Raw genomic sequence first — 23,501 nt, 5'->3', positions numbered from 1 at the left:
AAACCGCCCACCTGGCAACACTGGTAGGCTGTAGACGAGAGATACCGGGGGGAGGGGGGGAGGAGTGCATATGGAAGTTGAGCGTAGGTAATGAAAATGGGAGTATTGAGGTGAAAAACAGGCTGTGGAGGTGGGGTTTTGGTGCTGGGGGGAGAACACAAGCTGTAAAGCAGAGATTGGGGAAGTAAGAGCACAGGTCATGGAGCAGGGGTATGGTTTGCCAAAAGAGTATTTGACCTTTTAGGAACAAGTTAAAGACCTGGCTGCTCTGATGAGGGTATAGTAGCTTTGGTTGGTGGATTTTCTATCTGTCTATACATCTTGAAATATTCACTTGTTTTGTATGCTGTTCCACTTATTGATTTGCTATATTATTATTGTTTGTTATAAACATTGGGCAGTTTGACAAAAGGACTGATGTTAGGGTTACCATACGTCCGGATTTCCCTGGACATGTCCTCTTTTTGAGGGCATGTCCGGGGCGTCCGGCGGATTTTGCCCCCGCCCACGTTTGTCCGGATTTCTGGACAAACGTGGGCGCGGGTGCGGGCAGGCGCGTGCGTGTGGTGGGCGTGTGGGCGGGCGATCGGCGCGTGGTCTCCCGTCCCCTCCCCTCCCCTTCCTTACCATGTTCCCTGGTGGTCTAGTGACGTCTTCGGGGCAGGAAAGAGCCCCCTCTTTCCTGCCCGGAGCGCTGCCTCCCCTGTCTATCATCCTTCTCGGTCTGGCTGGGGATTCAAAATGGCCGCCGAGAGTTGAACTCTCGTGAGGCCGCTTCAACTCTCGGTGGCCATTTTGAATCCCCAGCCATACCGAGGAGGATGCAGCAGGCAAGGGCAGGCAGCGCTCCGGGCAGGAAAGAGGGGGCTCTTTCCTGCCCCGAAGAGAAGACGCTACTAGACCACCAGGGCTAGACAGTAAGTGAGGGGGGGGTATGTGATGGGGGGGAGGGGACTATGTGACGGGGGGGGGGAATAGGGGCGGAACCCGGACCTGAAGGGGGCGTGGCAGGGGCGGGGCATGAGGCGGGGCGGGGGCGGGGTAGGGGGCGTGACATGTGTCCTCTTTTTCAGAGGACACAAAATGGTAACCCTAACTGATGTGATCTGCAAATAGCAATTTAAAGAAGCAATACATTCTGTCATATAATAATTAAAAATGTCAAAAAGAAATTGAAATACTGGAGACCATAAAACTCTTATCACAGATTAACTAATGCTCAGGATGCCCTTGATATTTGACCAGCACAGAGAGAATACATACCCAGAATATGACGGTCTCTTTAAACCAGTTAAAAACCATATGCTGAAGAGGTCATATTTAGGAAAGGAAGGAACCAAAGTTCCCTTTCTCCCCTTCCCTGCGGGAGACAAAAAAGAGCTTCTGGAGGTGAGGTTAGCTCTGTTTGAAGAGAGATGAGAGCATAAGGTGGCTTTTCCCCTGTCTCTGGGAACCAGACAGAAGAGAACATCCCAGCTTCAGGCTGGACTCCATCTCCAGTCCCCACCTTCCCACAACTTACACTCCACTCTCCTTTCCAAATTCTGCCTCCTCCCCCTCCCCCCCCCCCAAAAAAAAACCTTTTCCAAAAACACCCCCCCTGAGACCACACCATCTCCTCACTTACCTCATCGTACCTAAGAATTGTCTCTCTCCGTTTTTTCATTTACCTCACTCAACAGTGGGATCTTTCCTACCAATTATTTGTAAACTGCCCTTCTGTACTTTTTAGTGCGAATGGCGGTATATTGATCAGATGTAAACAAATAAAAATTGAAATGAAGTTGCATGGAGGGGAAACTGAAGAGCAACATCAGGAACTACCTTTTCACTGAGAGGGCGGCAGATGCCCGGAATGTTCTTCCGTGGGTAGTGTTAATGATGAAAAACGGTGACGGAATTCAGAAAGGCGTGGGATAAACTCAGGGGATCCCTTACTCAATGAGGATAGACAGTATAAGGCATTTCCACTCAAGTAAAACAACTGACTCACACATGGGGAGGGGAAAAAAAAAACTAACCAAACATATGCTAACAATACCTCACTCCAGAAAATAAAGAAATGTAAGAGGTCATTCTAAATAATCACATGGAAGAAAAAGCCTCAGCAAACTCGGACCACTATTATCGGCTATGGTCTCATGGGTTACTATATCTCAATCATTGTTATAAAAAAAACCTCCAGTGATGGAAATATCCTATAAACGGTCCTTACTGAAATCTTTGAAAAAAATCACACTTAGCTTTTAAACATAGCCCTTATGCCAGATGCTGCCGGAACTGTCTGATGGTGACCATGTTTCAATAACTGCTTCAGGGACTTGGGGTGTGCAGTTCACAAAACCAACAAAACAAGGGTAACCTGCATGAAGCGGCAGGTACAACACTAAAAACGGGGAGGGGGGGATAACGTGCACGGAGCAGCAGGTAACAACACTAAAAACAAAGGAGGGGAGGGTAACCTGCAAGGAGGGGCAAGTTCCATCCTGACTACCTTTCTGGGCAGACTGGTCTCTGTCTGCTGTCATGTACTATGATGCTGTGTTTTATGTTCAGTTTCCCAGTGGCTGTGTTTGTGGAAGCCCAGTAGGGACAGATCAGCTTAGACCTGGGAGACAGTGGCAAAGCAGTACTTCCCAGGGATTTGTGGAGGAAATGGCTCATACAGCCACCTCCCTTCTCCACCACCTCCTTTCACTTGCTCTTTGCCTTTGATGTTCAGTTCCCAGGACTTAGAGGCCTTCACCTCCCTGTGAATGAGGGGCTGGTAATGAGGTGACATTAAGCAGGCACATGTCTAAGGTCTCAGGAACTTCAACACTTTGCAAAGTTTGGGATTGGGATGCTAATCACACACTTCCCCTCACCTGCCAGGTGAGGAGCTGTCAGCACACTCTGTCTGCGCTGGTGAGACCCAGCCACCCTCCATCTGTCTCTCCCTGTCATCTCTTCTTTTCTAACTGTGGAGTATGTGCAGATCAATGATCTTAAGCATTTCCATTTTTTTTAAAATCATAAATTAGTAAGAGATGGTTCCATATCATAAACTTTGTGCAGTTTCAGATTAGATTTCTAAGCCTTTGGTTTCTCGAGCGTTCTGACAGTCATTCAAGGTAGCTTGTGCTCTTAACATAGGCAGCCGAGACCCTTCGGGCCTACTGGTATTCGTGATATTTGAAGAATAACAGACACAAGGCATTTTCTTAACTTGACACAACTTGGCCGCAGCTTTATTTAAATTACAAACATCATACACCTGGGTATACCCAAGCCAATCAACCTTCCGGCTTAGCGGCCACACCCAGTCCGCCGTCACAGCAAGACTGACCAAACGTATACAGAGCTCCCCGCCGTACAGCAAGGGCGCTCAACCGTAAGCGCAGCTATCCCAGCTGCCTAGCTTACACCATCAGGCTTGGGTACCCCGCCAAAGCTGCGACAAATATATACTTGTACATTTCAACATTTAACTGGGAGGGGGGGGGCTGGGTGCATGCTGATGCCCGGACGCCAAAAGCGGACGTCCGGGCTCAGCCTAGGGGTTTTAAACCCCCTTCTCTTTCCCCACCCTTCCCAGCGGGGTGCCTCTGAGGATATTGCGCATCCCCGTCGGGGCACGGCGCCATGTTAATGGCGGCTCCGTGCACCCGTGGGGGCACTGCGCCTTGCTTTTCTCTGTGTTTCTGTGTACTCACACACACAGGCACACGTGATTCTGACTCTCTCTACATCCCCCAAGTGTCTCTCTCTTCATGTGTGTCCCTGTTTCTCAGATTTTTCTCCCCGTGCCTTCCAGGTAGTAGTTCTGTTTGAAGTCCCTGGGAAAGGGCGCCCTCCCTTTTCTTTGGTGTTCTTTCTTATTAGACAACATGTTAATCGGGCAGCAGACGGCCCTCCCTGCTAGTTTAGGGAGGTAGATGTATCTGCCTTCCATCCTCTGTCACACTTAGCACCGGTGTGAGAGCCACACGGCAGCAGCTGCCCCTTTCTCCTTTGTATAGTGGGCTTTGATCCCAGGCGTCTTCCAGGACTCTGCCACGCTCCTTCTTCATTATAGATAACAATCACTCTCTGACTACTGCATTTGTGCTCCAATGGTACATTCTAAAGAAATCACTGCTTTGTCTGTACAGTGCTCTGTGTGCCAGCCATGCCTTATTACTTCTGGAGGAATTTTGCACAGTGCACAATTCCCCTCTTGCACTTAGTTATGCCGATGATATTTTATTTATTTACTAGACTTTGAGCCCGTAAAAACGGGCTATTATAGGAAGGGGGGGTTGAAAGGCCCGCCCCCACCACCGAGTTCGCCGCTGCCCCTCCCCCTCCGAGTTCGCGCCCCCCACCGAGCCGTCACCACCCACCTTCCACCCGGCCGGGCCCTCGCTCCGCTATTGAAACAGCGAGGGTCCGGGAACGCAGCACTGAGCTCTGCTGAGCTGCCGACGTCGGCCTTCGTTCTTCTTCTCTGCCTGTCCCGCCCTCGTGTGACGTAACGTCGTCGAGGGCGGGACAGAGGCAGAGAAGAAGAAGAAGGAGAAGGAAGGGCGATGTCTGCAGCTCAGCAGAGCTCAGTGCTGCATTCCCGGACCCTCGCTGTTTCAATAGTGGAGCGAGGGCCCGACCGGGTAGAAGGTGGGTGGCGGCGGCGACTCGGGTGGGGGGAGCGTTAGACGGCGGTGTCCCTCCCTCAGCAATGCGCAGTACAGACCCTCTGTGTTCCGCCCCCGTCATCACGTATTGACGTGGGGGCGGGGCAGAGAAGGTCTCTACTGCACATTTGCGAGTGAGTACGGTCACTCGCCGTTTATATGTTTGATTTTGCTGCATTTATATCCCACATTTTCCCACCTATTTGCAGGCTCAATGTGGCTTACAATATAATACAACTACAATCACATTGATAGAAAATCAGAGTATATATAACAGATAAGGTACATAGGAATATTATGGCAATCATATTAACGGAGAAGGATTTCAGAATTTTTGCTAATAAGGTTCATACGAAAATTATGTTTTAAGAAGTGGATAAATGGATAACAACATAACATAATGATATTAGGATAGGTATAATTATCAGTAATTAGGGTAAATGGATAACATAGCATTGTTTATCAGATATAATTGTCAATTAGGGTGTAAATAAAATAGGCAAATTAAGAGTTCTAATATAAATTGGGTCTGGTGCAGTTTAGGAGTCAGATCGTTATGGGGGATCCATTTTGTACGCTTTTTTGAACAAGTACAAGTGTTAATTACAGTGTTAATTCCTATTTACTCATCTATAAATTCAGTAACGTCAGTTTTCAAAGATGTTTAACACTGATTAGGTCCTGGATGTTACATTGTCAACTCAAGTTAAACACTGGCAAGACCAAATTTTTACTTTTTGATAACAATCCTGACCCTTTATGCGACCATATAATGGTGGATCAAACTAGGTATTCACTTTCATCTATTATAAAGAAACGGGGGGTTTATGTTGACCAGAATTTATCCCTCGACTCTCAACTCAAAGCTCTGACTTAAGAGCTCTTACTTTCTTATGCGTCTTAAATTTGTCAAAAGAAAGAGAATTTTGAATTTGAGCAGTTCAGATTATTGGTTTGGGCATTGCTTTTGTCCAAGTTGGACTATTGTATATCTATTTGGGTACGCCTAGGCAAGTTATCCTGCGATTGCAAACAATCTAGAACACTACGATCCAATTCATTTTTTTACTACAAAAGCAGGATAAAATTTCTTCAGTGAAACCTCGGTTTTCGTTGATGTCAGATTTCGTTGTTTTCGGTTATCGATTTTTTTCGCGAAATTTTTGTCTCGGTTTTCATCGGTCGCCTCGGAATTCGTCGGTAAATGCCATGTTAAAAGTTTATTTATTGCTAGTGATTTGAGGGCGTGCGCAGGAGGTGGGTGTGTTTTACATCATGTGTGTTAATTGCATTGGCTGGCTGTTGGTGTGGAAGGCGTGGGATATTTCTAGTGCCACTCCCTACTACTACTACTATTTAGCATTTCTATAGCGCTACAAGGCGTACGCAGCGCTGCACAAACATAGAAGAAAGACAGTCCCTGCTCAAAGAGCTTACAATCTAATAGACAAAAATAAAGCAAATCCCCTTGTTCCTATTTGCATTTGTTTAGCGTTTTTGAAGGGCGGGAGCAGGAGGTAGGTGTGTTTAAATGTGTGGGATCGTTATAGACGGGCTGGTGGAGGAGGTGTGTGTTGGAGATCTGTGAGGGCGGGACGGGATAGCGATTTGCGGATGTGGTGCGTTGTAAGTAGTTGCTGGTCGGGGACGTGCACTGGGGGGTAGGCGGAGGTAAGCGGGGCAGGGGAATCCGGAGTCCTCTTGATCGGGGTGCTGATTTGCCCTTAGTAGCTTGTTGGCGCTGTTACAGCCTGTTATGATATCTGAAGCGTTGTGTGACGTGCCGCATCATCATTTATATAGTAGGATTAGTCTTTTTCTTCATTTAAAAGAATTTAAAATAAATTGCCTCTGTTTTCATCGATTATTTTCAGACGAATTATCGACGAAAACCGAGGTTTCGCTGTATCTTGTTGAATTACATTGGTTGCCTGTAAGGGCGAGAATTATGTTCAGATTCTTTTGCTTTCTATATAAGATCCTAAATGGTGAATGTCCAATTTATATAATAGATCATATGGAATTTATTTCCAATAATAGGGATAGAAGATTATTTCACAATTCACTTTCCGTCCTTCCATCTGTTAAGGAAGTAAAGAGATTTAAAATGTTTGATAGACTTTTTACAGTTCAAGCATCAAGGTCCTGGAGTGACTTTAATATTTGTTTTGTTGCTCAGTTGTCTTTTTTTTCTTATTCAAGAAAAAGAAGTTTGTTTAAAATTATTTCTTGAATAAGATTTTTTTGCTTTACAAGAGACTGCCTTGGTTTTTTAGTTATTGTAAACGGCTACAAACCTGAAGGAATCAGCAATGTAGAAGTATATTGTAATGTAATGCAATTAGCCAGGCAGAAATTGGCACAGGGAGCAAAGGAAACCAGCGGAATCAGCCCTGAAGCCTAGAAAGAGTAACAGCACCGGTGTCTAGTCCTTTCCTCCAGAATCAAAATGCAGCAAAATAAGGAGGAGTGAACTGCAAGGCCAGAGCAAAAGCAAGTTGTCTGGCTTGGTTAGTGGAGAAAGCGAGAACTGGGAGTAAGGAGGTTCAAACCTTGGGACTGCAAAGGGAGACCTGGGGGACTTGCTGGGAGGAGATTATTAGAGACAAGAGACAAAGCAGGTTGGATATGTAGCTTGGGGCTGGGAGGCAAAGGCAACCTGGTATGTGTTTCTGAAGGGGGAAGGAAAGGGAAATGGAGTGGTGCTCTGGGGCAGACCGAGATTTATGATGGAGAAACTTGCCCAACAATAAAAAATAACTTTGCATCTTTGAGGAACTTTATTTTCTTATTACATGCAATGCCTTTGAATGATAATTTATTGTTATGTAGGCAAATAAAGGGCCCTGTTTACTAAGCTGCGCTATAGTTGCGCTAACGCTAGAGACACCCATAGGAATATATGGATGTCTTTAGCATTAGCGTGTGCTAAAAACATTAGCGCAGCTTAGTAAACAGGGCCCAAAGTCTGCAAAAGTTTTCCAGAATTCTAAAATACCATTTTTCAGACAGAAATTCCACTGGAGTTTTCTTTTATGCATAATCACCCCTCTGATTGCACAATGCAGTGTATGCTGACATCGCTGTATAAATAGCTCCCGCTGCTGTCTGTACAATACTGTGTACACTTGATGTTTTTTTTTAATATATATATAATACCTACAGCTGTGCACCTCTGACTGTCTTATGCTATGTATGGTGGTTATATATGGTGGTGGTTATATATGGTGACAATCTCTCACTAGGTGGCAGTATTGTGCAGACAGTTTGGATGCTTTTCAGGGTACATGGAACATTTAGAAAAGAGTTTTGCAATAATTTTGCAGTTTTTCTTCTCTCTCATTTGTGATACACCCCCCCTCCCCCATACATACATACACAGTGCAGCCCGTATCCCCTCACATGGTGCTGTTTTTCTCTCCTGTCCTGCAGTTTTGCTTATTGCAGGCTGAAGCAGTATGGGGGTTCTGAGTGACTTGCTTGTCTGTTCCAATTGTTGCATGCTGTAGAATCAGAAAAGGTTAATTATCCCGGAGGTGGAGACAGAAGAGAGTCTTAATGCTGAGTCTGATTCTAGGATAGGCATGAGCAGGTTCTGTCTGCAGGAATATATTAGGAAAAGTGAGTAGTAATCATAGTGGCTACTGACCTCCAGTGTAATCTGACTGAGGAAAGGAACTACAAGTAACTCCTTCCACAGTCCTAAGTAGGAGTCTTGGAATGTGGACCTCCATGCTACTGGTTTGGGCTGGGCCAGTGCTGAGATAGTCTGTAAGATCCAGCAGATGGTGCTGTGCCTTCTGCACCTAATTGGTAGTTCCAGGGTTTCCCCTTCCTGCTTGGGAACAGATTCTTATCCCTTGACAAGCAGGGTGTGTTAACCAAATGTAGGTGACATCATCTGACGGGGAGTAGCCCTCTCAATTGCTCAGAGAGAAGCTCTCAGAGCTTACCTGCCTAGCCTACTTCACGTCTTATATTCCGCCAGAACCGATATACTCAAATCACCCCTCTCCTCAGGTCACTTCACTGGCTTCCAATCAGATACCGCATTCAATTCAAGCTTCTCCTTCTTACCTACAAATGCACTCAGTCTGCTGCCCCTCACTATCTTTCTACCCTCATCTCCCCTTACGTTCCCGCCCGAAACCTCCGTTCACAGGACAAATCCCTCCTCTCTGTACCCTTCTCCACCACCGCCAACTCCAGGCTCCGCTCATTCTGCCTCGCCTCACCCTATGCTTGGAACAACCTTCCTGAGCCCATACGCCAAGCCCCCTCCCTGCCCATCTTCAAGTCTTTGCTTAAAGCCCACCTCTTCAATGCTGCATTCGGCACCTAACTCTTACCGTTCAGGAAATCCAGACTGCCCCTATCGGACTGACTGTTCACTTGTACAGCGCTGCGTAACCCTAGTAGCGCTTTAGAAATGTTTAGTAGAAGTAGCGAGCCCACTGACTTCTGCCTCAGTCTTTACTAGCTGCCCTACCCAACGGACAGATCTTTTCTGGCTCTCCTGAATCCACCACTCTTTCTTCCTCATCACACTCAGAAGTTGCAGGTGCCGTAATTTCAAGCATTGTTTATCGGCAATGGTATTTGCATAACACATCCAAAGCCTTCCTGCCATGCCAGAGGGCATACATTATCATCTTTCTCACCAAACAGATCTCTTCTAAAAGGTCTGTACAGACCAGTATATTCTAGGTTTCCTTGGACTTATATCAGTGTCCATCCTGTTGTCCTATTCACCAAGCTTCACATGTTGTCCTTGCAGTGGCATCTACGCAAGCATTAGAACCAACATGACCAGCCGCTATCCCAGAAGGCTCCTCTCAGTCTTCTGACCTGCAAAGCGCTCTTTTGGTGGATAAACCTGGGCATCCTCATCATTGGCAAGCTGCTTCAGCAGCCACAGCACCAGCTGACAATCACCACATCTCATCTACCTTTGCTGCGGAGGTTCATGGTACCCCTTTAGAGCCCAACACCACATCAGCCTATTGGAACTTAAGAGCCATCGGCAATGCCCTCAAGGCTTTCTGTTCCCAGATAACTGGCAAAAACCATCCCTCTCCAGACAATCAGATGTACATCAATGAATAGGGTGGCATGGGCTGTCTTGCTCGGCAGAGAGGCCTGTCTGATCTGGAAGTTTGCCATTTCCATCTTTTGCTTCCTCCATGCCTGCTACTACTACTACTTATTTCTATAGCACTACGTACGCAGCACTGTACACTTGAACATGAAGAGACAGTCCCTGCTCGACAGAGCTCATGCCTCCTACCTATCGGGAGACTTTAATACCTGAGCTGACGGACCTGTGTGAGTGGTCCCTCAACCCTTGCATTGCATCAAAGTTGTTTTGCTGATGGGGCACACCTTTCATGGAGCTATCTGCCAGCAAGAGAACACACAATAGACCACCTCAGCCTAGCCATGAATCCAATGCTTTTGCAATTCTCTGGGGATAAGGGCTCTACTATGTGTGTCTACTCCTTTTGATTACCAAGACCCTTCATAAGGTGCCAAATGAGAAAAAGCCTCACCAGTCCTTATCGCCCCTTAATTGGCTCAGACAAATCTGGTTTCCATACTTGCAGCACCTATCCTTGCTCCCATCCATCAAATTACCCTCTGGGTAGACCTCATCATTCATTCCACCACAGTCTACATGCACAAGCGTTTGTGGCCTGGATGTTGAAAGGTTGAATCTTGTACCCCACAGCTTGACCCTAGATGTTTCAGAAGCTCTCAAGTTCAAGTTTATTAAAATTTACTATCCTGCCCAACAGACAGACCATCTGGGTGGCTTACAGTTTAAAAAGGAAGTACAGTTATTGTCATATGTCAATACAAGACATTGTGAAGATAGTGGGTAGAACTAAAATGTAAGATTGGATAGTAGGGGTAGGAAAATAGAGTAGGCTGGTGTTTGTATGTCCAGGGGTTTGTGTTAGGTTCACAACTTTCCTAACTTCCAGACAGCCATCAACAAAAAGAACTTATTCTTTCAAGTGGAAAAGGTTCCAGGTGTGCGTTATGGCCTCAGTTCTCCTGCCTGGTTCCTTCCCTACTCCAGTATGTACTTTTCTTATGAATGTTGGGCCTAATGACATCTTCCATCAAGGTCCACTTGAGTGCCATTGAAGCCTACCATGACCATCTGGAGGACAAGCTGATTGGGGTTCATGAGAGATTTACTAAACCTTCATCTCCCAATCCAACAGCCCCCCTTCCCCCAGTTGGGACCTCAACATCATCCTCCATCAGCTCATGATATCCACTGTTGATCCACTCAGTGACACAGCAATTAAGTTTCTCATCTGGAAATTCTTCTGATAGCCAGGCGCATCAGTGTGTTACAAGCTCTTGTGGACTATTCACCTCTCTGCTCCTACCATACAATCGGGCTGTTCTTAGGACCCACATGAAATCCCTACCAAAAGTAGTCTCTGCCTTCCATCTCAACCAGTCCATCATGCTTCCTGCCTTCTTTCTGGAACCTCTTGCAACTCTGGAAGAACAATGCCTTCATATATTAGACCGCACTTGGGCTCTCTGGACCTATATTGACAGAATGAGACCCTACCACGAGGCTTCTCAACTCTTCCTCTCATATGACCCTAATAGACCCAGATCCCATGTCACGAAGCACATCCTATCCCTCTGGATATTTCACTGTATTTTCTTTACATACCACTGGGTGGGCTGCACACTATCAGACAGGATTTATGCTGACCAACTCTCCACCACCTTGACCCACTTGAAGGACATTTACAACACTGTCACCTGGTCTTCCATTCTTTACTTCCTCTTCCATTCTATAGACTGTCCAAATGGCAATCCTGCCAGGGCACCCTCTAACACCACACACTAACCTGCACTGTTTTATGCCGACACATTCCCTTCTCTGCAGTTTGGCAGTGGGTTATTGGTATTTTGTGAGATTGAAGATAATACTTGTACTTGTGTAGCCTAGTGGTTAGTGCAACTGCCTGAGAACCTGGGGAACTGGGTTCAGTTCCCACTGCAGCTCCTTGTAACTCTGGGTAGGTCAACCTTCCATTGTCCTAGGTACAAAATAAGTACCTGTATGTAATATGTAAATCGCTTTGATATGTAACCACAGAAAGGTGGTGTCCCAATCCCTTTCCCTACTAACTGCTTTGTGCTTACTTTTACCCAGAAGCTACCCAGTTGCTTTCTATGAGCACCATCCAGCTAATGAGCTGGCAGGTGTATATCCATCTCCTTTCTTGCTATAGTTGTTATAAATTCCTTAAGACCGACCTTCCTTGCCTTTGTATCCTCTCTGATTCTCTTTGGGGGGCTCCAGTCATACAGGATGTAAAGGGCAGTGACTCACTCCCTGCTCCATTCATTCCTTTATGTACCTTAGCTAGGGAGCCACCTACATGTGGTTGACACATCCAGGGAGAAAGAGAGGTTGCTTACCTGTAACAGACATTTTCTGTAGACAGCAGAATAAGTCAGCCACACAACCCACCCCCCCACCCCTTCCCCCTGGGATGAACCAATCCCTGCCTGGCACTAGGCAAGATGTGGGTAGGCTCGTCAGAGGGCTAGGTATGCATGCTCAGAAAGACCCCTTTTTTTAAAAAAGGGGCCTTTGAGCTTTTGGAATCTACTTTGTCCAGTGGGAACCATTGGATGATGCCATCTACATATCCTGCTGTCCATGGAGAACCTCTGTTACAGGAAAGTAACCTTGCTAACTGAGCCTGATTGTTTTCCCACCTTCTTGAGCAGTTGGTATCTCTGGCTAAATGATTCACTTCTGGCTGTATCATTGTAATGCTAGCACATTAATATACAGCACATAGGCAAGCAATGTGTTGTTATGTGATGGCTGTAGAGCTAATAATTTGCCTTGTAGATAGTTAAAGGAGAAATTTAGAGACTAGACTGGCTGTTGTGTTTACAGTCCCATGGAGGATGTTAACCCTACAGGCCTACAAGCCCATTTTCAAATGACAGCATGGAAGGGGTGAGGGTGATCTCTGAATCTGTGACTAGCTGCAAGAACAGGGTTCATGTTTTGGCACATACATTTCCAGCTACATTGAAGCAGGTGCCAATATACCTGCTGAAAGCATATCCTGAGCATGCATTTCCAAAACTCACCTGTCCTCTGCCTGCCTCTCTCTTTTTTTTTTAACTGTTGAGGCTTTTCCAATGGTTAACCCCAATTTACACGCAGAAGTCCCTTTGAATGTTACACGCTTAGGTACTAATTTTAAAATTGCCTGCATTACTGAATAATATGTACTCTGTTAGATTTTCCAAACCAAAGTACATGCATACCATAAAATAAACTTCGGCACACTCTGGTATTGCTAGTTGGCATGCATAATTTCCTCTTGGCCTTCCAGGTAAAGCTACACACACACACAATTTTTTTTAAATAAAAAGAGTTATTTTCCTCAGTAAAGCAGTTTTTGCCTTCAGAAATGGCTTTAAAATTATTCTCTCCCTTCCTCTGTGTAATTGGCATTGTGCCTGCCATCGCTGGCAATACAGGTAGGACATTGATGATAGCACTGTGGTCAGGGGCTGTCTAACACCAGTACATGGGTGCAACTATTCCTATGCTTAGGGATTTAATTATGGAAATAACTATACAAGAGAGCATAGCCCCTGCCCATAAACATTCTGAACCTTCTATCCTTTCTTTCTCCTGCAGATTCCTGATGAATTCGACAATGGTGAGTATGAAATGAATGCTGGAGAGACCATCATGTTGAGGCTTGAGTTGCATGTTCTGGTCTGTAGTGGAGGCAGTGGGATTTGCAGTCTGCAGTGTACTGCACATATGCAGCCCTAGACCTCTGACCCTGGTCTGAGTTTGGAAATCACATGCAGTAACTGTGTATGGGATAGCAAACAAGCCCCCCCCCCTCCCCATTTTGTATGTAGGAGGCCTAGAGACAGATGCGTATTTGGAGGGGGAGACATAAAGGGGACAGTTTTTCTATTAGCATGCTGTATGAAGCAGCTGAAACTGATCCCCTTAATTAATCAGTGTTTTCTATGTAACGGAGTCCCATGCATTTCCATATTAATTAGCCTGGTATTAATATTGTAATTAAAAGGAGACACATGGGAGTGGTTAGTGGGAACAAACAGCCTGTGGCATGTCTGCAGCCTGTGGGCAATTCTTTGAGAGCAAATGATGGGATTGAGGGTGGACACATAAGAAATATAGAATGAAAGGCCAAAGGTTCAAATTTCATTATCGCTGCAGTGCTATAGAGCCTCATTTGGCTTTCCCTTCATTTCCCTGAAACTAGAGATCCTCTGTACGTAAACATTTTTGCTTCCACCAGTGCCACTTTGGGGGGGGGGGGGGTCACTTTTTGCATTCACTGCTCTCTTTATGAAAAAAAAAAATGATTTTGCTTGAGTCACCGATTGGAATTGCATATTGCGATTTTGTTCTAGAAGGAGGGCTGACCTTAAAGAGGTACAGAGCTGGGGGCAGATCTGCCCTAGGGGTCTCCTGTAATCCAGAGATTCCTAGGCCACTGGCACTCATGAAATAACTAAGGACAGCCCTGTGTAGAACATTCTTTCTTCTAGAACATTTGCTTTCTATACAGTTATATACCTTGTTGAGATATTTTGAATATGTCTGTCGTATTTTTTGCTTTCTCTCTACTCTCCTCTAGAGTGTATAACTGGGGCTTCCTGAGTGATGTAGAAGTGAATTGATTTTTTTTTTTTTTATACTCGTTCCAAAAGTACAAAGACTAGGGGACACTCAAGGAAGTTACATGGAAATACTTTTAAAACAAATAGGAGGACGTATTTTTTCACTCAACGAATAGTTAAGCTCTGGAACTCTTTGCCAGAGGATGTAGTAACAGCTGTTAGCGTATCTGGGTTTAAAAAAGGTTTGGACAAGTTCTTGGAGGAAAAATCCATAGTCTGCTATTGAGACAGACATGGGGAAGCTACTGCTTATCCTGGAATTGGTAGCATGAAATATTGCCACTATTTGGGTTTCTGCCACTTGGCCACCGTTGGAAATGGGATACTGGGCTACATGGACCATTGGTCTGACCCAGCATGGCTATTCATATGTTCTGATTATAGGTTTAACCGGCTGCTGGGTAAACTTGACTGGGTATTCTATGTTGGACCATGTCTGGGAATGACCAGTCATCCCACCTATGAGGGTCCCAGCTGATATCGAGGACCATCAGGTGACACTTAGCCTGGTCTTGACTGAATTTTGGCCAGGATCTGCATAAGAGAGTCTGTCAGAGAATGTGGTAAAGGTGGTTAGCTTAGCGGGGTTTACAACAGGTTTGGACGGCTTCCTAAAGGAAAAGTCCATAGACCATTATTAAAATGGACTTGGGGAAACTCCACTGCTTATTTCAGGGGTAAGCAGCATAATGTTTTCTACTGTTTTGGGCTCTTGCCAGGTATTTGTGACCTGGATTGGCCACTGTTGGAAACAGGATGCTGGGCTTGATGGACCTTTGATCTGTCCCAGTATGGCAATACTTATGTACTTACGTCAGTGCCCCCACCCCCCTAGAACTCATCAAGAGTTGATCCCTGGTGTCTGGTGGAATGGGGCATGATGGAGTCGCTCTGTTCTGATCACCTATATACATTTAATGTCTATAGCGCTTAAAAGAAATAAACTGCTTTCTTACCACCATGTTTGGGACCGTTATACAAAATGGTTGGGCATGATTTTGCCTCCTGTCCCCACAGCCACACCAGTTGGTTGCACTTAAACTGGACAGTTTTCCCACTCCAATGTTTCTCTCTCAGCCAGCGGAAGGGGAGGGGAGGGAGCTTACTGCAGCTCTGCTATTCATTAGTACAACAGGTTTTCGGCCACAGACCAAAGCAGTATGGCTTGCCCTTGGCTTATTGTCTTCAAATGCTATGTTATGTTTGCTATATTTGTCACTGTTTGAGCGGCTGTTTGTATTTCATGTGAAACTTTAAATAAACTTTATAAATACTCGTATTTAAATACTCATCTGAGTATTTTCGCCACTACTGGGCTGGGGGCAGAATCCAACATGATTTGTGTTTCACTCATAGAGCTGTTTCAAGGAAGTCTTCTTATTTCAGAATAGGTGCCAGCTTCACCGGACAGTGCTTGAAGCCTGTTGGATTCCCTTCAGTATAAATTATTATCTGTGGACCGTGAAGTATTTCACAAAAATTAAAATAGTCACAAAAAACAAAGAACAACAAATCTTTGTGAAAAGTGAACAAAAACAACAACAGCAAAGGCGACAAAAAAAGTCCCAAAGCAAGCGGTGTGGAGCAAAAGCTTTAATTAGTAGGTAGCAAAGCTACAAATCGTAGTTCAGCCATGAGGCCTGTATCACGAGTCTTTCATGAAATACAAAGACTGAAATAAGCGACATTTGCTTATTTCCGATCTGACGAGGAAGGGCAACCTTCGAAAGCTAATCAAGAAATGTATTAAGTTGTGTCCAATAAAAAAAGGTATCATCTTATTTTCTTTTCCATGTTTTATTTTGTTTGATTTCTATTGAGTTGTGTTGAAATCGTTAGGGGCACTAATTACCAGTTTTATTCTTCTCTGTGGCATCCAGGCTGTGATGGGAGGGAAGGAGAGAGCCGCTGAGCCAGAGAAACGGAGGAGGCAGGAGGAGAGATAAAGGGGGATGAATGAGAGACTTTTTTAATGGGAAACTGAGTTAAGCAATATGTTAATGTTTAGTTTTCTTCCATGGATAAGCTGGATGATAAATGAATAAGTGTGTGCTCCCTATATCTTCCCAACCCCTCCCCCCTACAACTTTCCCCATACCTTTCAAAAACAATATTAGACTGAAACCTGCTGAAAATCACTTTGCAATTCTAATGCGCTAGGCTGAATGGTTCAGGGAAGGGCTTTGGAGCAGATGTAGAGATACACAGACTGCATGCGACACTCATTTCTGGGTACAGCTGCAAGGCCTGGGGGCAGCTGTCCCTCCTCCAGCACAGAGGGGGTGTCCTGGGAGCAAGAGAAGGAGGAGGATTGAGCAATGGTATCTGAATCAGGTCGCGTGCCTTCAATAGTTTAACCTCTCCCTCTGCTGTTGCTTCTGTCCCTACAAGGACTGACCTAGGAACAATTCCTTCAACCCCCCTCCCCTCCCACAACAAGTGCTGGCCCCTCAGACCAAGGCCAGGAGGCCAGCGGCACTGACTTAGAACAATAACACACATATGTCCCATGTTAGTGATTTGTAAAAAGTGTGTTGCCCCTGGACACCAGAGGGGTTGGCTAGCTCCTGCTGCTGTCCGTCTGTGAGTCTCTGACAAGGGCCGTCGTCACCTGCCCTGTACAGCACAGCCGGCCTGTGCTTTGGGAGCTCATTGTCTGATACAATGCAGTCTCCCCACGCCTGGACAACGGTCCTTGCCTCTTTCATGTACTCACTCTGTCTGACAATGGGACCCTCTCCCCCAGCCTCTACGTGGGCATGTTGGGAGCTCAGGTTTCTCTGTGGCTTTCCACCACTTCATGTTATACACACTTAACTGTTACTAGCGCATCCAACGCAGAACTGGTTGCTTGCCTCCATGGCATAATGCATAGTGTTAAAGCACAGTGTAGACTGTTTGCAATGGATATGGGTTGGTCAATTTTTCTGTAGCTCAATGCTTTGCCAGGACACGGAATCTGGCACAGGCCATGTCCCTTATGGTGCTTGCCTGAGGATTCCACTGTATGCAGCTGACACCCCTGGCTGGGGCCTGATCTGTAACAGCTTCAGCTGCCCTGGACCAGCATTACCATAACAATCGGTCGACTCTGCTGCCAGTGATTAACCTTCTATATGAATACCCAATAAAATCTCTGAGGGGTACTTAGGAGTGCGGCTGCTTGGGGCTTCAGTAAGAGTCTCACGCTCCCTGTACTGTGACCCTCAAGCTTTAGGGACCATATGCAGAGACGAGAGGCAAGCTGCTGGGAGATTGAGAGGGGGGGTGCAAATGTTGAACCTGTCAGATACATCAGCATTTCCACCACAGGCTAGCATCATAGTTCTGCCCTGTTTTATGGGTGGCATACTGAAAGGTGGGCAGGGCCTGTGCAAGCTTCCTCCATGCAACTGTGCCAGTGTACCTCTTAACTGCCCTGCAGCACCCTACTATTCCAGTATTACCTAGAAAAGAAAATATGATGATACCTTTTTTATTGGACATAATACATTTCTTGATTAGCTTTCGAAGGTTGCCCTCTTCGTCAGATCGGAATTAAGCAAATGTTGGTAGATGACAGTATATATAACATAACATAGTAACAGTGAAACATCAAAGCATTTCAGTGACAGTCTAACAGGATTTAAAACACAAGCTAATTAGAAGTAAGCTCCCAACACAGACTCAAAAAGAAAAGAATGGCACACATCCTTGCAATATATCCAGCTGCAAACTATGCCAAAATATTTCACTGGACCCCACAGTCATTCACAAAGGAAAAATATTCAACATTAAGGAATTTTTCACGTGCTCATCTTTCAATGTGGTATATATCATTCAGTGTAAAAAATGCAACGAAGGATGCTATATTGGAGAAACAAGTCAGATGCTAAAGAAGAGATTTAATTTACATAGACACCATATGAAAAATACTAGTACCAATAAAGATGTCATGCCTGTGGGGCAGCACTTTACAAAACCAGAACACTGTACCAGTGATTTCATGGTAAGAATCCTAAAAGGGAACTTTAAAAGAATACAGGAACGTAAGACCTTTGAAGTCAGAATGATTAAATATTTTGACACCCAACAGACAGGACTTAAAGATCTGGGTTTTCTACCCCATTATAAACCATAGAATTGTACTTCTTTGACACCCTCCTGTCTCCATGCATATCTCCCTGTCTCTCAGCTACCCAACCCCATCCTGTTAGACTGTCACTGAAATGCTTTGATGTTTCACTTATATATACTGTCATCTACCAACATTTGCTTATTTCCGATCTGACAAAGAAGGGCAACCTTCGAAAGCTAATCAAGAAATGTATTGTTATGTCCAATAAAAAAAGGTATCTTCTTATTTTCTTTTCCATGTTTTATTTTGTTTTATTTGTATTGATTACCTTTAAAAGTGGACTAACATGGCTACCACACCTCTCTACTCCAGTATTACCTGCATCCTTACCAAGGGCTATAACAAAAAATTGTTTTAAGATTTGTGCACACAACAGGCTTGATTTGTTTTATTCAGTTTTTGCTCACCCATACACTTGGGCTATGGGTGGTTTTCAGGCCTGCAGGTACTTTATAAGACCTAAGATTGACCACTTGATCCCAGCAAGAGGTCCAGAGCGGTTTATAATCAAAATGTAACCAGTGCAATTATTGGGAATTAGTTTAAGCACAAAGTAAATACATTTACAATAAATCCTTAAATTTACAAAAATTTTGTGAAAAAGGAATGTTGGTTTTTTTAATGGAATGATAAATAATTTTGTTCTTCTCTGATAGTCATAGGTATATTATTCCAGGCATAGGGTGCTTGATAAGAAAATAAAGGCGAAGGATAATACTACCTTTCTGTGGTTGCAGTCAGAGCATTTTACGTATTATACACAGGTACTTATTTTGTACCTGGGACAATGGAGGATTAAGGTGCCCTTTCATAGAGCGGCGGTAAGCCCAACGTGGGCCTACCGCTTGCTCTTTTGGGACTATCGCTGGTCCAGTGTGACCGCTGGCGGTAGTCCCGCCCCGAGTGTGTGCCTTTTGTTGGGGGGGGGGGGGGGGAGAGAAAATTCCCGGAAATGGCTTGTGTGGCGGTAATCGGGCATCGCTGCGTGCTGCCCAGTTACAGCCGTATTAGCGTGGGAGCCCTTATTGCCAGCTCAGTGGGTGACGGCAAGAGCTCCCCATCGCATGGCCATGCGGTAAGAGTTCTCTTACTGCATGGCCATATGTGCTGGGGGCTTTTATACCCGCTGTGGTAAAAAGGGCACTGGCTTGCAGGAAAAATGGCCCCCCACCACCAGTGCAGAGCCCACTTGAGATCAGTCTTCATGGAAGAGATTTGCTGAGCTGTAATGTGCATGGAGTAAAAAGAAAGACGATCCCACACTTAATGCTTGGAAACAACTCCGAAGAAAATATAAATACACCATAAGACAAACCAAAAGACTATACTATAAAACTGAAATTGGACCAAATTACAAGGACACACACAAACTCTTCCAACTCGTGAATAAATTACTGGACATCACAACAGTCACGAACAACAGCAAAGACACAACAGGAGTTTAAAACCTTGCGAAGTACTTCAAAGAGAAAATAGTACAACTGCGACTTAAAATACCTACTAGCCCCATCGAATATGCTGCACTCCTAGACTGTCTAGACCCAGACCCTGGAATATACCCAGCAGATAGAATCTGGACAGAATTTGAGATACTATCGGAAGATCTCATCCACCAAACGCTTAAAAAAATTCGCTAAATCTCATTGCAAACTAGATATATGCCCAAATAACCTTATGAAATCGGCCCCTCAACACTTTGTAACAGATCTAACGAAACACGTGAACTTTATGCTACAAAATGGACTCTTCCCAAAGGAGAAAGGAAACATTCTACTTACCCCCATACCCAAAGACGCAAAGAGTGAATTAACCAACTATAGACCAGTAGCATCCATTCCCTTAATAACCAAAATAACAGAAGGGATGGTAACCAAACAACTCACAGAGTATCTAGACAAGTTTGCAGTACTACATGACTCCCAGTCAGGATTTCACTCCAATTACAGTACTGAAACAGTACTAATCACGCTCATGACAAAATTCAAACAAACGATTGCAACCGGCAAGAATATATTACTTCTACAATTCGACATGTCAAGCGCCTTCGATATGGTTGATCATGGGAATCCTACTGCACATCCTTGAATACTTCGGTATTGGAGGTAATGGCCTTAATTGGTTTAAAGGATTCCTTACTACACGCTCATATCAAGTGACATCAAACTCGACTACATCAGCCGCATGGACACCTGAATGTGGAGTTCCACAGGGATCTCCCCTCTCACCGACTATATTCAACCTAATGATGACACCCTTGGCCAAACTATTATCAAACCAAAACCTCAACCCGTACATATACACAGATGATGTAACGATCTACATCCCATTCAAACAAGACCTAAAAGAAATTTCCAATGAAATCAACCAAAGTCTACATATCATGCACTCCTGGGCAGATGCCTTTCAACTAAAACTCAATGCAGAAAAAACCCAATGCCTAGTACTCACCTCTCAACACAACACGAGCAAATTCACCACCATCAACACACAAAAATTAAATCTTGGAGTCACCATTGATCGGCACCTAACACTTGAGAATCACGCGAAAAACACAACCAAAAAGATGTTCCATTCAATGTGGAAATTAAAAAGACTAAGACCGTTCTTCCCAAGGACCGTCTTCCGAAATCTGGTACAATCATTAGTACTCAGTCACTTAGACTACTGTAACTCACTCTACGCTGGCTGTAAAGAGAAAATACTCAAAAAAAAAACTCCAAACAGCCCAGAACACGGCAGCCAGACTCGTATTTGGAAAATCAAAATACAAAAGTGCAAAACCCCTACGAGAGAAACTGCACTGGCTCCCACTCAAAGAACGCATCACGTTTAAAGTATGTACCCTAGTACATAAAATCATCCATGGTGAGGCCCCAGCCTATATGTCCGAACTGATAGACCTGCCACCCAGAAATGCCAAACAATTATCTCGTACATTCCTCAATCTTCACTTCCCCAACTGCAAAGGTCTGAAATACAAACTAATGCATGCGTCAACCTTTTCCTATATGAGCACGCAATTCTGGAATGCATTGCCACGTAACCTAAAAGCGACCTATGAACTGACCAGCTTCCGCAAACTACTAAAGACCCATCTCTTCGACAAGACATACCACAAAGATCAAAACATGTGAATACACATATCCAGTAATGTTAATAACGCCTTCTGTTATACTATCATTATGTATTCCATTACCATGCAACCCAAAATCCTTCTGTAATCCCCTCTCATTTCCATAATGTATCGTAAGCCACTTTGAGCCTGCAAAAAGGTGGGAAAGTGTGGGATACAAATGCAATAAATAAATAAAATAAATAAATCTTTGGTCCACACATTCGCTTCACATTGTTGTTTAGAACAAAACCCCTGATGCAACAGTTGTTTGGCCATATAGTTCTTCAGAATTTATTTGGGGTTTAGAATCCAAATCTACCTCCTAGGCTCATTTATTTGTGTTCCTAACAGGTGGACTCTTGCTCATTCCTTCTGTTCATTGGAATGCTTGTCCAAGTTTAAAGATGGGAAACAATTGTGGTTATCGCAAGGTTTTTGAGTTACAGTGTATTACATTTGCTGTACTAAGTATTTGTGTTTGATGGTAAGTATGTCTGATAACTTATGAAGGGTAGTTTATATGCATAAATCTATTTTTATAAGACCCATACTGCCTTCAACTCGGGGGTTACAGAGGATGGGCAGACTGGATGGGTTATTTGGCCTTTATCTGCCGTCATGTTTCTATGTTTCTTAGAGTAACTTCTCCACGCCCATGAGGTTACTTGACCTTGCATACAATTTTTCAGCATATTTATGGGGCCAGTCTATAATTCCAAAACTGTAAGAACATAGGAATTGCAGGTTAATAATTTTCATCTTACCCCATGCTGTTTCTATGGTAGATTTTGCTGATCTTTTTTTCTTAGTAATTTTTGCTGGATTGTTACACCACCACCTTTACCTCCTAGATATTTAATACACCTTCCCATTTACACCCTTTTATGTTACAATCTTCTATTGGGGAGACCTTTTCTGTTTTCTTAGATTTCTGTTCAGAAAGGTTGCCTTTATACCTTTTATCTGGACCAAAAATCACCTTGACGTGATCTGAGAGAAACTTTACTGTTTTGGAGTCATCAAATGTTTGCAGGAGCTGGACAGTTTCAAATCATCTACAGGTAACAGGTGTGGTGTTTATCTGGGCTGGTCAGCTCCTCTGGGATTAAATCTAAATCTATAGCCCAATAAGTTAATTACTCAGAGGATTTGGTGACAGGGAATCTCAGTATTTATAGTATCACTAATGATGTATTGCCCATCTTCATAATTTAAATAGAGTGTAGTTTGCCACATTTGGAGTGGCCTAGTGGTTAGGGTGGTGGACCTTGGTCCTGGGGAACTGAGGAACTGAGTTCGACTCCCGGCACAGGCAGCTCCTTGTGACTCTGGGCAAGTCACTTAACCCTCCATTGCCCCATGTAAGCCGCATTGAGCCTGTCATGAGTGGGAAAGCGCAGGGTACAAATGTAACAAAAATATAATAGATACTATTGGAGATTCTACATGGAATGTTGCTACTATTGGAGATTCTACATGGAATGTTGCTATTCCACTAGCAACATTTCATGTAGAAGGCCGCACAGGCTTCTGTTTCTGTGAGTCTGACGTCCTGCACGTACGTGCAGGACGTCAGACTCGCAGAAGCAGAAGCCTGCGCGGCCACATTGGTGATCTGCAAGGGCCGACTTGCTATTCCACTAGCAACATTCCATGTAGAAGTCGGCCCTTGCAGATCACCAATGTGGCCGCGCAGGCTTCTGCTTGTGTGAGTCTGACGTGCAGGACGTCAGACTCACAGAAACAGAAGCCTGCGCAGCCTTCTACGTGGAATGTTGCTAGTGGAATAGCAACATTCCATGTAGAATCTCAAATAGTAGCAACAGTGGAGGAGTGGCCTAGTGGTTAGGGTGGTGGACTTTGGTCCTGAGGAACTGAGTTC

The 23,501-nt window shown here is 44.6% G+C and overlaps 1 protein-coding gene across 2 annotated transcripts in view; it reads left to right on the top strand.

The window, feature by feature from the left end:
• The window catches only part of TIMM50 (translocase of inner mitochondrial membrane 50), a 58,316-nt gene that overhangs the window by 22,994 nt on the left and 11,821 nt on the right, over nucleotides 1–23,501 (top strand). For both annotated transcript variants that reach the window (XM_030217670.1, XM_030217668.1), the window contains exon 4: nucleotides 13,360–13,381. In XM_030217670.1, the coding sequence (XP_030073530.1) occupies nucleotides 13,360–13,381 (22 nt within the window). The remainder of the gene's footprint in view (nucleotides 1–13,359; nucleotides 13,382–23,501) is intronic.

This window comes from Microcaecilia unicolor, chromosome 11, assembly GCF_901765095.1.
Source record: "Microcaecilia unicolor chromosome 11, aMicUni1.1, whole genome shotgun sequence".
Taxonomy (NCBI): Eukaryota; Metazoa; Chordata; class Amphibia; order Gymnophiona; family Siphonopidae; genus Microcaecilia; species Microcaecilia unicolor.
The sequence above is the reverse complement of the archived record's forward strand: the minus strand, read 5'-3'. Positions and strand labels throughout refer to the sequence as shown.